At 37.3% G+C, this 19,988-nt stretch overlaps 4 protein-coding genes across 6 annotated transcripts; 1 reads left to right on the forward strand and 3 right to left on the reverse strand.

Annotated features, from left to right (window-relative positions):
• The first annotated feature begins 418 nt into the window (after positions 1-418).
• On the forward strand, positions 419-4,647 carry si:ch1073-209e23.1 (formin). Its single transcript, XM_038277516.1, has 5 exons — positions 419-552; positions 2,312-2,363; positions 3,740-3,889; positions 4,251-4,332; positions 4,473-4,647. The coding sequence occupies exons 1-5, from the start codon at positions 423-425 to the stop codon at positions 4,515-4,517; spliced, it is 459 nt and encodes a 152-aa protein (XP_038133444.1). The 5' UTR covers positions 419-422; the 3' UTR covers positions 4,518-4,647.
• A 152-nt stretch (positions 4,648-4,799) lies between these two features.
• Positions 4,800-6,491, reverse strand: LOC119778339 (gremlin-1-like). The gene is made up of 2 exons (XM_038277515.1): positions 6,366-6,491; positions 4,800-6,234 (listed from the first exon to the last, which is right to left on the reverse strand). The coding sequence occupies exon 2, from the start codon at positions 6,227-6,229 to the stop codon at positions 5,684-5,686; it is 546 nt and encodes a 181-aa protein (XP_038133443.1). The 5' UTR covers positions 6,230-6,234; positions 6,366-6,491; the 3' UTR covers positions 4,800-5,683.
• A 65-nt stretch (positions 6,492-6,556) lies between these two features.
• On the reverse strand, positions 6,557-14,579 carry LOC119778338 (neuroendocrine protein 7B2-like). Of its 2 annotated transcripts, none has more exons than XM_038277514.1 (6): positions 14,439-14,579; positions 13,900-14,128; positions 13,322-13,471; positions 10,702-10,811; positions 10,205-10,258; positions 6,557-7,497 (listed from the first exon to the last, which is right to left on the reverse strand). In XM_038277514.1, exons 2-6 carry the CDS (start codon positions 14,126-14,128, stop codon positions 7,369-7,371), a joined length of 672 nt encoding a protein of 223 aa, XP_038133442.1. In that variant the 5' UTR covers positions 14,439-14,579; the 3' UTR covers positions 6,557-7,368. The 2 variants fall into 2 exon arrangements, with proteins under 2 accessions (XP_038133442.1, XP_038133441.1); XM_038277513.1 differs by having other exon boundaries at positions 10,702-10,814.
• Positions 14,580-17,138: 2,559 nt separating this feature from the next.
• LOC119778337 (rho GTPase-activating protein 11B-like) lies at positions 17,139-19,861 on the reverse strand. Of its 2 annotated transcripts, XM_038277511.1 has the most exons (7): positions 18,917-19,861; positions 18,745-18,841; positions 18,361-18,617; positions 17,806-17,957; positions 17,620-17,727; positions 17,371-17,538; positions 17,139-17,304 (listed from the first exon to the last, which is right to left on the reverse strand). In XM_038277511.1, the coding sequence occupies exons 1-7, from the start codon at positions 19,090-19,092 to the stop codon at positions 17,186-17,188; spliced, it is 1,077 nt and encodes a 358-aa protein (XP_038133439.1). In that variant the 5' UTR covers positions 19,093-19,861; the 3' UTR covers positions 17,139-17,185. The 2 variants fall into 2 exon arrangements, with proteins under 2 accessions (XP_038133439.1, XP_038133438.1); XM_038277510.1 differs by having other exon boundaries at positions 17,620-17,957.
• Positions 19,862-19,988: the final 127 nt, after the last annotated feature.

A 19,988-nucleotide genomic window follows, 5' to 3' on the forward strand; every position in this document is an offset into this window, starting at 1 on the left:
TCCACGGCGGACTCTCCTGGAGAAAGGTGGAACTTCTCCAGCTACCAACAGTGAGATACACCCGCATCAAGTAAATAATGGAAGACCAAACTTCACCTCACCTGAGACCAAACCAAGCAATCACCTGAGGTGCAAAAAAATCTGAACACCTGTCCAACCATAACAAATAGACCAAACAAATCTTCACTCTGGCCCCTACTACTATGTTCAAATGTTTTTAAACAACCATGCCATCTGTAATCAGAACAAGCTTCAAAGATGTTCCATTTGGATTCACATTATTAGTATCCTTTTGCACCATATTGTATGTGGTGTAGTCATCAATTGCTGAGGTATTCTAGGATGAAGTCATTTTCTACTGTTAATATCAGCGTTCTCTGCCTTATAGTCTCCTTTTTCTATCATTATTTATTTATCCTGGTATGTTAAGGATATGCCTGTTTTTGTTTTTTATTTTAGGATGTGAGAAAAATGTACAAAAAGTCTGTTCAGAGTCTCCTGAAGAACACCTGCAGCCATTTAAGGACAAGATGGAGGCCTTTGTTCTTACAGGTGAGAATATGTAAAAAAAAAAATCCTAAAAGTGTGAAAAATTTTTCATGAATGGAGGGAGAAAGTATTTCAGTTAAAGAGTAAGTTGTTTTAAGAATAGGGTAGCCCTCGTCCACAATACACTGTTTAATTTTACGGAAGATAATCTGCCGTTATTTATATCAAAGATGTTCATTTTGTGCTTTCTTTAATTTTTTAGGGCACCAACTTTCTTTTTTTATACTTTTTAATTTCTTCTTTTCAGTTCTGTTTTTGCAGATTTTGGTATCATGAATCTACTCTTGTAGAGTACAAACCTTTTTTGTCACTTCTATGTTTAAAATTGGTGAATAATTTTCTTGTATCACACAACTATAACCCTGTTCTAAATCTGCCACAATTGAGGGTTTGTGAACCATGACTGTTTCAGGACATATCAAAGCATCTCAATCATATCTACAGTAAGACTTTAACAAGTGCTCCATTTTTTTATGTGACTTATTCACAGGTAGAGCTTCAGATTTGCTTTTGATTGCTCTCCTGCTGCCTACCTATGTTCCATTCCCTGGCCTAGGGTCTTTCTGTAGTGTAATACCTGACGAGGGTTTACCTATGTTTTATGCAAAGACTGCTGGAGACCGGCACCCTGAAACCCTGAAATCAACGCAGTAGAGGCTGGATGGCTGTTACTGATGCCACTGATGTCACTCTGGGTTATCTATCTTAATTTCTGAAAGAGTCACTGTCTGATGCACCTGAGGAGTCATTTTGGTAGACCAGCTACACTTGGGACTTGATCACTAATGTTGCACGTTTTCTCAACTGGTGGATAATATCTCCAGATTGATCAATGTCGGAATATAATTTCTCTTGTCGGACGGTTCTGTTAAAGCGATGTCTTGAACTTGCAGGAGTTTCTAGTGACACTGAACTTATTAGTGATTTTACCAGGGGACTGGTTGATTACTTATACATGGTCCGGTTAGTTCAGCTAATTTTGAGACAGCATTTTATTTTTAACAGACAGTCTTTGTCTAGTTTCTTCAACATTATCTTGATTGCTATGATATCTTCATCTATGGAAAAACAGTTTCTGATTATTTATTTCAAAATTCTTCTAACAGAATTACTGTAATCGGTAGGCTGCCTAAATAATCTTTCTAGACTATACTTATCAGATAAATGCTGCTGTCATCACTAACGTCCTAAAACTAAGAAGCCATCTGTGTGTGAGGGAGATAGGATGGACTTTGAGTAAAGACTAGACATCCATATAGGGATCAGGAAGATCCGTCAATGACCGGATAACTTTTATTTAACCTCTTTTTTTTACCACCAAGCTTTTTCAGGTCCTATTTTACAGCCAAAATATTTTATCTACAGTGCTGCTTGAATTATAAGGATTTATTTCGGTGCCATAGCTGGATGAAAGGTGGTTCCTTTTACATGTCACATTAGAATATGTTGACCATGACATGATCTGAGTTTGCTGCATTAGAAATTCTTCTGAGGTCTGGGACAGACTCCTAAAATATTTAGTGAGAGACAGGCACAGATAATAAGTAGAAGGACTTATTTTCTAAAAATGGCATTGCATTCGGAACAATGGCCCCACTGTCGAAAGAGTCACTGTGTAATTAAAGTTTTTAACAGATTGAATGGTCTGGCTCCATTAGACTGTGTTATCATCATACAAGAGCTCCTAAGAAAAAAACTTGAAGAGGTAGTAAAATGTCTCCAGAGGAGGATTAAACTAAATGTTTCTGTTTTTTCTTTGCAGCTCGAAAGGAGCATGCAGAAACTTCCTATCAGCTGATGACTGTGCAAAAAAGGTGTGCTAATTTAACTCTTACATACAGCAGCTTTTTTCATTTCAACACAGTCTATTAAAGCAGTAATTTAAAAAAGCAGTAGTTTCTTGTACACTGATAAAGGAAATAGCACCCTGATTTCTGCCATATTTGTTTTATTATATGCCCCCCAAAAATTTATAATATAAACTTTATCAGAAAATCCACCCCTCCTAACATATTCATCATAGCATATAGGGGAAAAAAATCACTATTTCTCTAGTAAATAACAAGCTTGGTCTGCAGCTGCTGTTTAGAAATAAAAGAAAATGTCTAAAAACCTATTTAAAGACAAAAGCCAAAGCAGTTCTTGCTTAGACTCTTTTTTTAAATCTTTTTTATACAGCAGTGATAAAGGTCACACCATTATAACTTAGCATCAGTAAAACAGGGATGGATATTTGAGGTTCTTTGACTCAGTGTTTATTATTTTTAGTGATTTCAAAACTCCTCTTGCCTTTCTTTTAATTTCCTTTCACCACTTACTGTACAGATGTTGCTTTTTTGTTGGTTGTTTGTATTTATTTGTTCAGTTTTTTGTTTTTAGACTTCCATCTAATCTTCTATACTTATTTGGTATTCGTATCCACTGGCAGATCCTATTTTTTATTTTATGTTGTGGCAATTTAAATTTTGTTTGGACTATTCAAGTTTTCTTGATTTATTAATTTTTTTATCTAATATCTGCTTATCGCCTTCTTTTTTCTCAGTTTGTAACTTTTTGTTAAGATTATGTTCGTATAAGTCAGACCTCTGAAGTAAAGCATCAAATTACATGTCAGTCAGTAAAATCTAGTTAACTATAAATTACCAACATCATTCTGGGTGAAAACATAGTTTTACTGTAGTGATCTGACACTCAATATCTTTATTTTCTTGTTTTGTGGTTCCATGGGAAGTGTCCTCTTGTCCTCCCATTTAAAAGAGGGACTAAAATATTGTGTGCCATATTACTGTATATTTAGGGCCAAGGGGAAAGAAGAGGAAAAAAAATGTAAATTTTTAAGGAAAGTTATTTAAACTAAAGTTTATTAGACTCTTTTTGTTCACAACAGTTATGCTGGTTACACCATGATAACAGCATTAGTGAAGCAGTGATGGATATTAAAGGTGCTTTGGCTCAGTGTTTATTATCTTTAGTGATTTGAAAGAATTCTTGTAGAATTTTGTGAAAAAAAGAACTTAATATAGATTTTCTTCCAAATATTAATGAAATATATTTATCATATTTATGTACGCTTCTTTCAAGTAAAACATTGATTTACTTGAAAGTTTTTAAGGCATCTTCATCAGGCTTAACAATAAGTGTTTAGAGTGAATAATAAAACCATTCTGTACTCATTTTTCACTGTGATCAGTTTTCAGGACGTTGCCTTATACTTCGGCCTCAAACCCAAACCTGGAGAGACGGAGGTGACAACAGGTCACCTCTTCATGCTCTGGTTTGAATTCTGTGCTGACTTCAAGGCCAGATGGAAGCGGGAGAACAAAAGCATCTCAAAACAGAGGTTTGTATAGATGTTATATTTTCAGTTCACTTTCTTTCAGCTCCATTTTAATTTATTATTTTGGTCATCCGCTAAACTAGTATGTGACATTGTGAGGTTTTCATTGTACCATTCTGCAAGACATTTATCAGGACAGTGTCCTGATAAATGTCTTGCAGAATGGTACAAAAAGGATTGGATGTCCTGAGGACACTGTCCTTGGTCATAATCCAATCCTTTTTCCAAACCATTCCTTCTAATGTCTTCTACGTGTCCACAAGTCCTCTAAAACAGACTTCTGATGCCTCAAACTAACAGCTTGTTTCTGCAACAAAGTCTCCAGTTTAACCAATCCATAAACTATTTAAATCCATTTAAACAGGTTAAAAGAAGCTCAGATGTTAGTGAAGAGGCTCACTGGAGAGAAAAAGGTGGAGACAAGAAAGATCAACCCCAACAGTCTGGTAAAACTGAAGTAAAATTCAGACATTTAAAAATGCATCTCTTAGTAACATGCAAATCAAGACAATTAATCTGATCTAAAAGGTATGTTTAGGCTACTGCTCTTGTTTTCACTGCTAATTTCATAAATTTCTTCCAACAGAAGGAGCGACTGCGTCAGAAAGAAGCTCAAGTGACTTCAACTTAAAACAATCCTGACTTAAAATATTTAGATATCCTCATAAAACTGGAGCTGACTAATACAGTTGTTGACCAGGATGAAAAATGTACATTTTCTTGGTGGACCAGAAATTGTTATATTTGTTCTTTCATGTCACCACAACACCACAACTTTAACTGGAAGTTCACTATAAAAAAAAAATGCAGTTGGTTAATTTGTTACTGTTAAAGACGTTTTATGAACTAAAATACTCATTGCATGGATTTTTTTTTATTACAAATAAAAACCAACATTGGACAATAATTATGAGAAAGTGTCTTTAATGATTTTTTTTATTTACAAGTGGCTTTAAGAAACAAAGACAAATCATTGATGGCCGTCACATTGGGTAGCATCAGGTGTGGGGATAAAATAATAGAAATAAAAATAACCCAATAAATTAGATTATTTAAAGAAATATTCATGGATTGATAAATGAATAACTAAAATTCATTTTAATAACTAAAATTAATTCATTTATCTGTCCATCCAAAAATCACACCCAGAACCTTGTTGCTGCAAGGCAACTTTGTTACCCACTGCTGCACTGTGTTATTTTAGTAATGTTTCAATGTACAGGTTATATATTTCTTCCTTATACACAGAAGATGATGTGATGCATTTATGTTATGTGTTTAGTTGGGGGTGATCATTGCAGAATTTATGCAATCCACAAATTAAATGTGTTTGCAAACAAAAACAAAAATACACCAGGCAATACAAACAGGATTTTTTTTCTGCATAAATTTAAAGTTATATTCTACATAAGGGAATTACTGCTTAATTGTCAAGCTGAAAACCACTCAGATCATCAACAATAAAGACATAAAAGGCCTTTAAATAATCTGGGCTATCAGTCTGCTGCATCCAAATGTATTGATGAAAAGTTGAGTAGATGGGAAAAGTCTTTACCATCTAAACGTGACCATCTGTTACACAGTTCTCTAAAGTGCTCAACTGATTCTTTGGAGCCATTAGCAAGATCTTGGTCAATGTGGTGCATTTTTTCCCCCGCAGATGACCAAAGAAAACATTTACTTAGTCCTATTTTAAGGAGTCCAATATAAAATGTTCATTAAAGTTCCTTTCTCTGTTGCCCCAACTCTAACATTTCCTTTTTCTCTCCTTGAATCAAAGTGTAATCCAGCGGGGGTTCAATCAGTTTTAATATTAACGCAGCGACACTGCTTTACGCGTTGGATCCGCTTCTTTCGCGTACTGGGCGTCTGTCCCGGGCAGAAGAGGGTGTATGTAACGGTGCTGAATGTTTTTGGTTTGCAAGCGGAGCAGGACTGAAAGATGCTGATCCCATCATGCTGGGAATTCCGAGGGATGTAGAAAGAGTTGCACTGTCCATAACAAAAGCGGTTGATAATGCTGCGGCTCAGGCAACCTTCCTCCTGGATTGTCTGCTTCAGCGGCTGAGTCTTGCACCAGTCCAGCCGCAGATATCTGCGCTCTGTCACGTGTAGCGCCTCCTGGCTGGACTCCAGGATCTCATCCGTTGAGGCTATGGAAGCGGCGCCGCGGGAGAAAAGCGCCCCGATGGGTGACTGTAGACACCCCTCTGATTTATTTGGTGCGTATTTGTTCGGATACGGGAAGGCTCCTTGGAATGTATCGGTGTCTGCACTGCTCGGAGGTGATAATAGCAGAGCCAGGACTGCTTTGAAGATCAGCCATGAATAAGAACGCATCATTGCAGCTGAAAAGGAAACAACAATCAGGCTCCGATGGAGAGCATTTTACGCACAACTTTTACGCACGTACCGTACATCAAATTAAAAGTGTTATTCCAAAATCCAGGAAATATTCTGTCAGTGTAACTCCATTTACCTGCTGTGTGTTCAATCCCCAAAGAAAACTTTGTCCTGTCAAACAGTCAGCAAGATGTGCTCCCATAAGAGCCTCTGATGTGGCTTTAGAAAGAACCCCTCCGCCCCTCCCAACCGCAAACCTCACTTTATCTGTATGGAAACGGGAAGGTAGAAGAAAAAGAAAAAAACAACAAACGTTTCCAGACTTTGTCAATGCAGATAAGTCGTTTATTTGACTTTACAGAACAAAAACGGAACACAAACATTTTGACAAGATGCAATGAACAAGATAAGTCACTGCAACCTGAAGAGACTCAAGCTGCAGAATATTCTGCAAGTAGTTGCCATGGTGAAGATGTTCATAAGCATATTTCAATAAAACAAAGCCAGACTTAAGAATATAACTTTACATTTGAAGAACATGTGACTCAGGTTGGGACAAAAAAAACAAACAAACATTAAATGCATTTAAACTGATCTCTGTCCAAATATAACAAAGATGGAATGAATTAACCCCCAAATATATCAAATCTTTATACATCTGTGAAAAAAAGAAGAAAAAATTTATTTTATTCTCCACTTTGGGGGTCATATCTGTAATTATAGGATATTAGAATACCAGTTTTTAGACTCTACCCACTTCAGATGGCATTTATCATAATTTATCTGTTATCTGGATGTTTTAGTCTCGTTTTATTTTTAGAATTCTGTTTAAAACTCCAAAACAACTCAATGTCTTGTTTATGGTGAAACATATTTTCTTCACAGTATTTCTATCAAAGCATTTGCCAAATAAGTACAAATGTTCAACAAGACATCTTTTAATAATTCTTTTGTATGAATATAAGACCAATTAAATGCATAAAAAATTATGGCAAGGTTATATTTTTGAAGTATATGAAATACAACATCAACACCTCCAGCATTTGTACCAAACACAAAATCCCAATAACTAGTGATAGTAAGTCTAAACATTTATTAGAGATATATATTTATATTTTCTGAGTTCGAACTCCTATATATCAGATTTTGGGTGTACTGGGAGCTGTGGTGGTTGATGCTTGGTTCTCTTCTTCCTCTGAGAAATTGGGAACAGATTTCTTGGCGACCACATTGTCCAGCCTCTGACCCAGTAAATAGGGGTTGACGCTCTGTGGAGGCAAACATACTGGTTTATAAAACAGCAAAATTATATTGAAAAGAAAAGATCTGTGTCTCTAATTCAACATAATCTATTATGTATCTAGACCCACATTTATACAGTCAAAGTAATAATTAGATATTTGTCTTTTGGGACTTTTCTTTCACAACCTTTCTGTTAGCATCAGCACCTCTGAAATAATTCTCATCTTCATAAACTGGTTGACGAAACTTTGTTTCCTACGGAAGAGGATTAGGGCCACTAAAAAAAAAAAAAAAAGTTAACTGATTTTAAAATTTTATTTCATTTTAACATGGGGAAAAAAGTCAGAATTCTGACTTTTTTCTCAGAATTCTGACTTTTTTCTCAGAATTCTGACTTTTTTCTCAAAATTGTGACAGATAAACATGTTAGCATCAAGCCATGTCTGTTTTAGAGACCAGCTCTCTTGTCTTAATGACCCTCTGCTCCTCCATTAATTAGGGGACCCTTTGGGCACGTAAAAAGTTGCCTAATTCCGTCATTTTCCACCAGTGTGTCGTACGAACGTACGAAATAGTGTGCATAACTTTTTGTACGATTTCATACGCACTCATAATGAGAATATGTTGAATCAGTTGTGATGCATCACTCTCCCATAGTAACACAAAGAAGCAAAGTTTTAACCACCTACTGTAGCTGTTATTTTGGGTGTGAATTTTAAGAATTCGGGGGTAATCTTTGTCTTAATATTTGATCTACTTTGTGAAATGCATCAGTACCACAGGCGGTTCCAAGAGACCCACGGTATGATGCCACCACCACGTTTGACAATGTTTCCCCATGTTTGAAAGCCCTAAACTGATTTTGCAAACAAACATTCTCCTTATTATCGTGGTCCGGTAGCTAAACGATTAGTAGCTCACTGTCGTTTAGTCAGAACCTTTAACTTTCCTCCAGGAGACATTTGGTTTCCTGGTTTCGATGCAGCTAGATTATGGAGTTGATACTGTTAATGCATCATCTTCCAGTGTCAAACAGGAGGGAGTTATTTTTTTGTTTTTGGTCTGCAATTAAACATTCAAACAATCTTCCTTTCATGTAAGAATTAAATGATTTGGTGAAAAAAGTGAAAACCTGGACCCAGAGAGATTTGTAAACAGAGCGATGTCTCCAAACTTAACTGGAATTTGAATAGAAACAGCAGGATACCATTAAGCTTATGTTTTGAGCCTAAGCTTAAACATCTTTAAAAGCAAGGACTGTGCTTACAGCTTTTGCACCATATATTTGTACAGAGCTATGCACATCTTAAATCATTTTACCCTGGAAAAAGAGAAGTTCATGTACAACCTCATTGCAGTGCTGAGTGTAACCTTCTGACTTTAAAATTGTTTTAATTAGGTAGTAATCTACACTCACCAGCCACTTTATTAGGTACCCCATGCTAGTAACAGGTTGGACCCCCTTTTGCCTTCAGAACTGCCTCAATTCTTGGTGGCATAGATTCATCAAGGTGCTGGAAGCATTCCTCAGGGAGTTTGGTCCATATTGACATGATGGCATCACACAGTTGCCGCAGATTTGTCGGCTGCACATCCATGATGCGAATCTCCCGTTCCACCACATCCCAAAGATGCTCTATTGGATTGAGATCTGGTGACTGTGGAGGCCATTTGAGTACAGTGAACTCATTGTCATGTTCAAGAAACCAGTCTGAGATGATTCCAGCTTTATGACATGGCGCATTATCCTGCTGAAAGTAGCCATCAGAAGTTGGGTACATTGTGGTCATAAAGGGACGGACATGGTCAGCAACAATACTCAGGTAGGCTGTGGCGTTGCAACGATGCTCAATTGGTACCAAGGGGCCCAAAGAGTGCCAAGAAAATATTCCCCCCACCATGACACCACCACCACCAGCCTGAACCGTTGATACAAGGCAGGATGGATCCATGCTTTCATGTTGTAGACGCCAAATTCTGACCCGAATGTCGCAGCAGAAATCGAGACTCATCAGACCAGGCAACATTTTTCCAATCTTCTATTGTCCAATTTCGATGAGCTTGTGCAAACTGTAGCCTCAGTTTCCTGTTCTTAGCTGAAAGGAGTGGCACCCGGTGTGGTCTTCTGCTGCTGTAGCCCATCTGCCTCAAAGTTCGACTTACTGTGCGTTCAGAGATGCTCTTCTTCCCACCTTGGTTGTAACGGGTGGTTATTTGAGTCACTGTTGCCCTTCTATCAGCTCGAACCAGTCTGGCCATTCTCCTCTGACATCAACAAGGCATTTCCGCCCACAGAACTGCCGCTCACTGGATGTTTTTTCTTTTTCGGACCATTCTCTGTAAACCCTAGAGATGGTTGTGCGTGAAAATCCCAGTAGATCAGCAGTTTCTGAAATACTCAGACCAGCCCTTCTGGCACCAACAATCATGCCACGTTCAAAGTCACTCAAATCACCTTTCTTCCCCATACTGATGCTCGGTTTGAACTGCAGGAAATTGTCTTGACCATGTCTACATGCCTAAATGCACTGAGTTGCCGCCATGTGATTGGCTGCTTAGAAATTAAGTGTTAACGAGCAGTTGGACATGTGTACCTAATAAAGTGGCCGGTGAGTGTAGAAGTGATTTGGTGCTTAGAGAAAATAAATGAAAAGCACTTTAGTGTCCTTCCTCAGACAAATTTCCCTAAAAGTGAAAAAGTGTTTAATTTAAAAAGTGTTAGAAATATTTTACCCTTTTTCTTCTCTTTGGTCCTCCCTTCAGCTTCTGGTATAGAAGCTCTTTGTTCTGTGAGAAGACAAAATAATTATTTATAACAAAAAAAATAAAGTTGCATATTTTTGGATAATAGTATGGCCACATGCTCCCAACTAAAATAAAACAAGGTAAAAATACTTTTAACAGGTCATAAAAGTTCTAAACTAAAGGTATCAAACTAAAAACAGAAATCGAAATGTAAAAATAAAATAGTCTGCTTACTGTGCAAAAGCATTGTTCTGTGTCTAGTTCTACTTTGCAGAATAAACAGAAACCATCATGTTGTACAATTAACATCTCAATCTAGAGCACATTTCCTGTTTTTTGTCCAGTTTAAGTTAATAGGAAAAAAAAAATATAAAAGAAATAAAGAAAAAAAATCTGATCTGATAAAAACCAATCAACTTCTGATCAGAAAATACATAATCTTGTGTGTTTTGGAAGCTTATAGTATTTGCTACATTTGTACTCACCCACTTCCCCCGAGCTGAATAGTCATGCTCAGGGTCAAACAGATGCTGGTGTTTCTGGAACTCCCTGCTGAACTCAGCTGTGTCTGGAGCATTTTCCAAGCATCCGTCTGCTGCTGTGAGCACAGAAAGACAGAAATAGTGTTCTGCTAACTGAATAATGAGAACAACAGATGGACAACAGGTAACACTAGAGAGATTCTAGAAATTATTAATTGTTCTTATTTTATCCCTACAAAAAAAACGCTTTAACAAATCAGATTTGGAGTTATTTCCTTAAGCCATTTGTAATAAACTTAGATATATGCTTTGGGTCATTTTCTGTTTAGAAGAGCCATTTGATTTTACCTGTAAAATTCCTAACTTAGATCTTAAGATATTTTTTTCCATACAGTATCCTCAGATGTTTTTCTTGATGCCATCTATTTTAGAACTGCTCCATTCTCTCTGGCAAATCACCCTTATAACCTAGTGTTGCGACCATGGTTTTTCTTAAGTATTTAAGGTTCTTCTTTCATTTTCCCGACAATGTTGCAGTGGTTATTAAAGCAAAACCTTTTTTTTTTTTTCTCCACGAGACAAAAGGACATATCTCCAGATATCCAGACCTTCGATTTAAAGCTTCTTCCGGTCTGAATGGAAGAATTATTGGTCAGATTAATGTTTTCAACTTCAGGCATCTGGAAATCTTCCCAAAGGATAAAACTGACTTTTGAAACTTCCCAATTCCCTCATTAATAATAAAGCTACAGATTTAATTGAATTTTTCCATGGTTTTACATTAAAGGCAGTGTGTTTGAGGCATGTATCAAATTTTAGCCTGTCTGGAATTAATTAATCAAAACAAATAATTGAAATGTTATGATTTATCAAATAGATAAATATCTTTATTGGGCTTTTATAAATTGTTTAACGGTCCAGTAATCTTACTATAATTTAGTTGCGTTAAGAAAGTAGTGCTAAAAAAGTTACACTATACAAACAGTATTGGGTGACATCAAATGAATAAGTTTGGATGGCCTGATCACTTCCATGGCTGCATGTGTAAAAAGTTTGGTGTGAAGAAATTTTACTGGCATGCAAAGAGTCCTGGCCTGAAACTTCTAGAAGAACGTTTGGAGGAATAAGAGTGGAAACTGCATCTCAGGTTTACTTACTGAGATAGTGGACTCTTATAACCTTGGTCTTCACCTGAATAACAAACTGGACTGGACTCACGATACTGAGGCTTTTTACAAGAAGAGTCAGAGCAGACCCTTCCTGCTGAGGAGACTGAGGTCTTTTGGAGTGCAGGGTGCGCTCCTTAAGACCGTCTATGACTCTGTTGTGGCATCAGCCATCTTTTATGGAGCAGCTCAGTGCAAGAGGTGGGAAACAGATGGATCCAAAAAAAATTAACATCTGTTGCTGAACTGGAGAGCTCCTTCAGTGACAGACTGCTGTACCCTAGAGGCACCTGCGAGCGTTATCGCAGATCCTTCCTCCCAGCAGCTGTAAGACTCTATAACCACCACTGTTCCCAACAACCTTAATAAGTTGTTGTATTGATGCTGAGTTTTGCACAGTCTTTGTCTTAAGGGCTGGTTATCCTCCCGCAGCGGTGTGTCCCAGTGAGCTTGTTGCAGATATTTTACATTTATGCCCAAAATTGAAGCGTGGTGTAGGCTATATTATTCCACGCCAATACGCAAGAGGGACAATCACGAACTAGCTGTGTATCTAGATACACCGGAGGCAGTGAAGAAGTGGGGGCAAGTTTGTTCGACAATGAAGGGACATGAGGGCGAAAAAGAGCTGGGATCAACGCTGAAAAAGGGTGCGTTCTCTCACACATTGCTCTTCTAGCTGGTCCATCTAAACGAGTCATTTTTCACAATGGCGGTCATAAGAAAACAAGCCGGTAAGGTACCAAACAGGAAATATGCATAGTGTAGAGCGGATGTAGATTTGACCAATCAGAGACCTCCTGTCTGCAGCTCTGACTGCAATAACCTACAATTTTGGAGAGGTGCACCAGAGTGTCTGAGCAGGGGGTATCTGCATTAATTCCAACACACATGCAGACAACCTGGTTTCTGAGTATAAATCAGTTAAATAACTTGCTGCTGTAATTTCATTTTTTTTTTTTTTGCACATCTCTGGGGTGTTGCTATTTTTCACATATCCATTAAAGCAAAAATGTCCACAGCTGTTGTTACTTTTTATTATCGAGATACAGATTATTGTATTGTAAAACACTGTAAAGTACAATATGCTGTTTTCTTACGTGTTATTTTTATACACTTTTCTAAGGTACACATTGTGTGGCCACCTCTAGTATAACCTTTGCTGTTTTAAACACCACAATTTCCCCATTGTGGGAAATTAAATGGATTTTCTATTCTATTTAAATGTTTAAAACACAAATAAATCATGTGGTAAATGTTTAAAGCATAGTTAAAGTTGATAATGCTGGGAACAGGGTCTTAGGTATCCATAAAAGTATAGAAAGAAATACTTTCTTTGCAATGTAATATAATCCCTTTTATGTTTCTAGATCAATTTTAAATGTTGTTGTCTTTGCAAATGTTTCCTCTGCTGGTTCAAGAGCCATCGGGGCAGGAAGATTAAATGGGGCTTCTACCTGTTTTTCCCAGTGGACAGGGGTTTGGAGGATCCGGGTAGCTGTGGTCGTCACTAAAGTCTTTGGGAACATTGTCGCCTGTCAGCTCTGCCACAATATTGGGGATGTTGCCATAAGGACCCAGGTGCTGCAGGCCTTCATGAGCACCACCTAGTGGAAACAGTTGGTATTACACCCATGAGCTTTATTTTTTATTTTATTTTTTTACACAAACTTGAGGCTTATTTACCAAACACTGGGAATCAATCTGAGTGTGATGATGCTACTTCTGGGTCAAAAGACAACATAAATATGACAGACTAATCAAAACTGTCAGGTAAAGCACAGATACATTTGTAATAAAGAATGTCCTGTCATATAAATAATGTGTCTGCTGATTTTTTTTTTTTCGTGTGGAGAGCCTGTTGGCTAATAAACAAATAATTATATATATATATATATATATATATATATATATATATATATATATATATATATATATATATATATATATATATATATATATATATATATATAATTGTTTATTTGTTCCAAATGAAAATATAGGCTTTAAAAAAATCAAATCAGTCAATGATTACCCTGAATGCTCTGAGGCCCGACGATGTTTGTGGCCTGATGTGCGGGGTACTCCACCCGGGGCCGAGCGATGCCCAGCTGCTCCATGACGCCGTGCAGCAGCCGCTGGATCTCAGCCTCTGACACCTGGTTCACCGCCGTCCGCGGACTGCGGGCTGCGGCTCCTCCGAGCTGCAGGAACAGGTGCAGTCCGAGCAAGAAGAGCCGCACCGCGGATCCAATTTCTGCCATCTGTTGGGGGGAGAAGTGCTACATTAACATCTTTGGACAGATGACGCATAATCAGGAGCAAACAGATTGTTTCCTCATCACATCAATGAGATGATCCACAGCAAGCCTCCCATATAGCAGCATGGGGTTGGTTATTTGTTTTTAAAATGGACCAACGTGATGCGCCATTCTATGAACAGCAGGTATAACCCCGAAAAAAACAACATTAAATAATCCAGTCAAAGGGTTTTAATATGTTTTAGTTTATAAAACAAACGAAAGCACTAAAAACAGCAATAAGTTGAACAACTTAAATGTCTGTTTTTCTTACCTTGGATGCGTAGATGGAGGGAAATGGTTATTCCATCAAGCAAGTCATCATAAAAAGAGGGTTCTCCGTTTTTCTTTCAAAGTAAAATTGTATATGCCGCGTCATCTTAAATTTCAGATCATGTAAAGAAAATATCACAGCTTTAAAACAAGAAAGCATTTGTATGCGGTGACATATGCATCAAGGCCTGAACACCGATGTTTAATCAATACCAGTATCAATTATGATAAGAGACGATCCTGTTTTAGATTTAAAAAAAGAAAAAAGGTGCGCTGTAGCCTAACATTTGTCCGACTTTGCAAAAACGTAAAAAAAAGGTGAATCACAAAAAAAAAGAATATATTTATGCGTTGCTTTTGAGCCTTTAAAGTTTAGCTACGTACAAAATTGTGCTTTATTTTGAAAGAACAGGTCTCATTTCCGATAGTATGCAACGTGTAGAAACGCTTTACCGATCAGATGCAGTTGCTAAGAAACCAGACTTCCTTTTCCCCCCATTGGCTGTGCAGTTTTGACCACCTACAGAAATTAGCTGACTTCTCAGATCGAAAAGTTGTTAGTGTCAACATTAACAAAATAAGAGCAACAGATTTGACTAAATTATATTAGCCTTTTCTTTAATCTCATTTATATAGGCCCACAGCACCTGTCAAAGATATATTTTAACCTTTCAAATTTTGTCATGGTAGGCTATAATTACAATGAGTTCTACTATCCAGAGAAGATGATTAAACAGGGGTTCCTACCTACAGTTTGTGAGAAGTGCAAAAATACACACCAGGGGTTTTGGTTTTTATAATTAAATGCTTTGCTTTATTTGAAATTTTTTTATTTTTTTATTTTTTTAAGGTTCCAACTTGACCAGCATCACCCATTTCTGTCAAGTAGTGACATCTAGCAGGAAACACTGGCTCTGTTCGAAAACCTAGGACGCATCCTTAGAAGACCGGATTCGAAGGCCGATTACGTCATAGCGCGGCGCCGAGGTCTGGTCGGATTCCAAGAGTCCTCGTTATGCGGCCTTAAAATGCGTCCTCCTTTTTGCCCGATTTGAAGGACGGGTCTGATGTATCCTCGGTATTCTTGGATATCCCAGGATTCATTGCGAGACCAAGCAAGCTGTGATCAGAGTAAAGGTTACTTGGCGCCGAACAGTGGTGAAAATTGGAAGTTCAGTTTAATATAATACAAGTCATTTAATAGTTCTGTCTGAGATTAATGAAAAATAGTTGTTTTAATGGTTATAGAGTCAGATATGTGGCGGTAATGTTTGATTTATCTAAAGGTTTTATCTGTTACTGTGTAAATGGGTTTGACTGGAATTTAAGGACAGATTATATATCTGCAGCGTGGGGACTATAAATCTGATAGGATTTTTATCTTTTGCTTAACTACGTATTTTTTGTTGTTGAATATTAGAGATTTTGCAGATATATTTTTTATAAATACATTGTTTAGATTTACTTATATCTTTCTAGCCCTTTTATAGAATAGAAAATCCCTTTATTGTTCCACGATGGGCAGATTTACAGCAGCAGAAAGATTATTGAAAATGGTCACACAAAGTGGACCTTAGAAAAATGTATAAGAATAACATGATAGGGAAGAGTTAAAATATAAACAATACAATACTGTAAAGTGTTTTAACAATATAAAACTGGGGAATAAATAACCAATATGCAGCTATGGACATTTTTACAGTAATGGACATTCGAAAATAGCAGCAACATCAGAGATGTGCAAAATGACAGCAGCAGGTTATTTAACTGACTAAGGTTTCTATCATTACATTTGATTTGATTTGTTCCTGCTCCCGGCTGTTGGAACATTTATTCCACTCTGGATTCTTGTGAGTGTAGTCTCTGTTTACTTCACAATAAAAAAGAAATAAACAGTTTTGAAAACTTCTGTATTCATTCTTTTCCTGCTTTGTGTGTCAACGTTTACGGTTGCTAAGCAACAGAGCATACGGCGGTAAAACCCGCCGAAGGGTAGACCTGGTCGAATTCACAGCCTAAACTCTTCCGGTCTCCTTATTTTCAAGGATTTCGAAGGATCCAGTCCTTGGAGGACACGTCCTAGGTTTTCGAACAGAGCCACTGTCTGGATGCAGCACAGCAGCCCAGACTACTTGATTTAAGGGGAACACCGTTTTTTTGCTGGCGTACCATAAAGAATAAATTATGAACAGTTTAGTTTGTGCCTTCAAGTCATTGCCCATAGGAAGAAGTTACTTGGATATAACCTAACCGAATATCTTCAGAAAAGCTCCAAATGACACAAAACTCATATGGGTGAGTAGAACATGATGTAATAACGTAAAATCAAGGGCCCAATGTAAAAAAAGACAGCGTTCCCCTTTAAGTTCCTTTTGCTCCACTTATCTGCAACAAACTCCCAGAAGTCTAAAAGTGCTAAAAGCCTGAGTTTGTTAAAGTAAAAAAACTGCCTTTGACTTTTTTTAACTGATTAATAATTAGTTTAAGACTGCAGTAAAAGAGTTGTGATTTAGGTTTCCTAAACTTTAAAAACCATACCAGATGTACCATGATAAAATGTGGATATAAAGAGAATTCATATTTGCAAAATACTAGATTTGAAAGAATGCAAGCCCTGTTGACCAAGTCAAGAATAGGAAAACAACAGTGATACATTATAACATTTATTTAAATAAAAAACCTCGACAGATATTCAGATAAAAACAGTATTCAGAAATTGACATGGAACATACAGTAACATTTCAAAGATCATGGTAAAGAACGCCTCCTCCAGTTTGTGAATTGAAGTCTATCCATGGCACTGAGCACAGAAATCTTGTGCGCATTTTTGGAACCTGCCAGTGCAGCTGCAGGTCTGAAACCTGGATCTAAAAACACTTGCGGATCAATACTTTATATGCAAAACAAAATTAAAACTCTAAAACCATGTTTACCTGCAATAGGCATGCAAATCCTAAACGGCTGAATATTGGGGAAGGACATCAGGCCAAGGCTTCTTCTAAGCTTGGGTCCATCACCTGATGTGGAGCTTTGAGTCTGAAGAGAGGCTGCAGGCCTTACCTTTGGTTTACTCTGACTCCAGGAAGAAGTCTTCATGGGTGCTTATAATAAGAAATTAAAAGCAAATTTAAATTAAGTTGTGTAACATGTAAATGTCCAAGCAATAACTGCTAGTATTTTACCTTTTAAGCTGTGTCTCTTTCCATTTCCCTTCTTCTTGAACGCATCCTTTAGAGGATGGATATTCATTAAAAAATCCATGCCATCTATAACGTGTTTCGGAATCACGCCTAAATGGAATTTGTATAAAACAAAGTGAGGAGAGACGTCTCTTAAGGAAATCCTACATAAGTGAATTATTCTGTTACCAAATATATGAGGATGCTCCACAAAAGTACGCAGGACAAGAACTCTAAGTTCAAGTCGTCCTTCAGACATTTCCACCTTGTTTGGAGGCGGTAAGAGACAGGGAAGGAAAACTGTGGCCAGATTAGAGCTGGTCATCAAGTTGTCAGAGCATCTGAGAAGGGAACAAGGAGACAGGACAAAACAGAATTTCCTATTGTCTTAGATTTTTTTTACTTTATGCAGAATTGTTTTACAAGACCTCATAAACCAAGACTGAAAATGTGGTCTAAGTGGAAAGAGGACCAATAAGTTTGCCCTAGAAACTCATGAATGAACTGTTGACATTTTTCCTATCAAGAAGTTTGCAAATGCCTTAAAAGCAATTCCAACAGAAGGACCTTTTGTTTTCCATTCCAATGAGTGCGTTTCTAGTTTAATCAATATATGGTGGTGAGGTTTCACGTTTTCCTCCCCATTCAGTTCACTTCCAAGCACGAATAACAAGAATTACATGACAATAATAATTAATCTGTTTTAAGATCCAAATTTTTCATCTCGTTTGTATTGTTCCATACCTCTGAGCAACTTTATGAAGGAAGTCGAACAGATAGAGCAGACAGGAGAAGTTTCTGGCTGGAAGCAGACAGGAGAGTAGCTGGAGTGCTGCCATCCTTTCCTTTGGGTCAGGCAGTGTCTGGGCGTTCAGCAGGGCATCATGCAGCTCAAGGGGAAACAGTGGCTCAGGAAGCTCCCTGCAAAACTGTTTCACAAGGGTGGCGACATCATAGGGGAGAGCCGTGGACAGAGACTCCTCCCCACGATTCAGCTTAGCCTAAACCAGGCAAAAAAAAAAAGAATATTCTTTTGTGCATTTTTGCTGTACAAGATAGTAAATAGGTACAATAGTTCCTGGTTTTCTCCTTCAACCATATATGATAGGAATAGAGGATACATCTTACTCTAAGGACCTTGATGCGAGTAAGAGAGCCTGGTTTTCTGAACAGGCCCACAGTGCCAATGCGGTCCAACAAAAGAGAGCAAGCATCCACTAAGAAACTAAGACATACAATTTGGAGTCAGACAGGTTGAACCATTTAACCCAGCTTTACAGTACCGTCTGCATCCTCTTACCAAGGTACGAGTCCATATTCTGGAATGTATCGTCTGGCCAAATTATCCAAAGGAACCCCGAACACCTTTGCTCCACTGTTTATCCATCTCCCTTTATTTCTCTTAAACTTCTTTACAGAAATCCCATAAAGAACTTGAAGATGAAATCGAATCACATTACTTTCTGAAATCTTCATTTCACAAGAAAACTGATATAAAACAAGCAATTTCTAGTTTGTCAAGTAGAAGCAGCTGAGACAATTCAGATGAGGACGCTTAAGAATGCTCGTCAGTATCACCTGGAGAAGAAGAGGATTGCTGTATTCAGGTGACAAGGAAAAAATTGTTCAAATAAGTTATCATCTTAAACTGGAGATAAATCTTTATCTTACCTTTTAAAAGTTTTACAGTCCAATGAAAAAAAATGCTGTCAAATAAAATGAGTGAAACTGTGTCATTTATTTCTATAACTCACATTCAGTGATTAGAAAGACATGATTCATAACTTTGAGGGACTTATGTGTAAAACAATTAAACTAAGCACACCCAGTGGAAAATATTAAATATACACAAAAATGTAGAATGCTAAATTTAATTTAAAAAACTTTTTAATGGGATTTTCTAAAGTCTTGATTGGTCAACAGTTCTTTTACAGTAATTATATCCCTGCTTTTTCTACTTTCTTTAACCTACTGCCTTTACTGTTTTAGCCAGCCAGCTGTTATAAGAATTAATATATTTTGAGCCCTAACCCAACTATCTATGCATTGCCACTAACTGGTAGGCATAATGTATTCTAGTATTTGAACATTTCCTATCAACTACTTTAAATACTCAGTTATCAAAGCAGGAACTAGGTGTGAGTCTGTTCAGCTGTTCCCTTCAGGGTGAAGTCACAACAGATCAAAACATACTTCCTATGATCTTACTATGGATACCCTGTGTAAAAAATATAGACTTTTCATACAGCTAGACTTAGACTTCTTTATTTGTCATTTTGTATGCACAGGGTGCATACAGAACGAAATTGCGTTACATACAGCTTATGAACGTTGCATTGATATTTCACAATGGCACGAGTTATAGAAAAATA

This window comes from Cyprinodon tularosa, unplaced genomic scaffold, assembly GCF_016077235.1.
Source record: "Cyprinodon tularosa strain WSP-4 unplaced genomic scaffold, ASM1607723v1 ctg132, whole genome shotgun sequence".
Taxonomy (NCBI): Eukaryota; Metazoa; Chordata; class Actinopteri; order Cyprinodontiformes; family Cyprinodontidae; genus Cyprinodon; species Cyprinodon tularosa.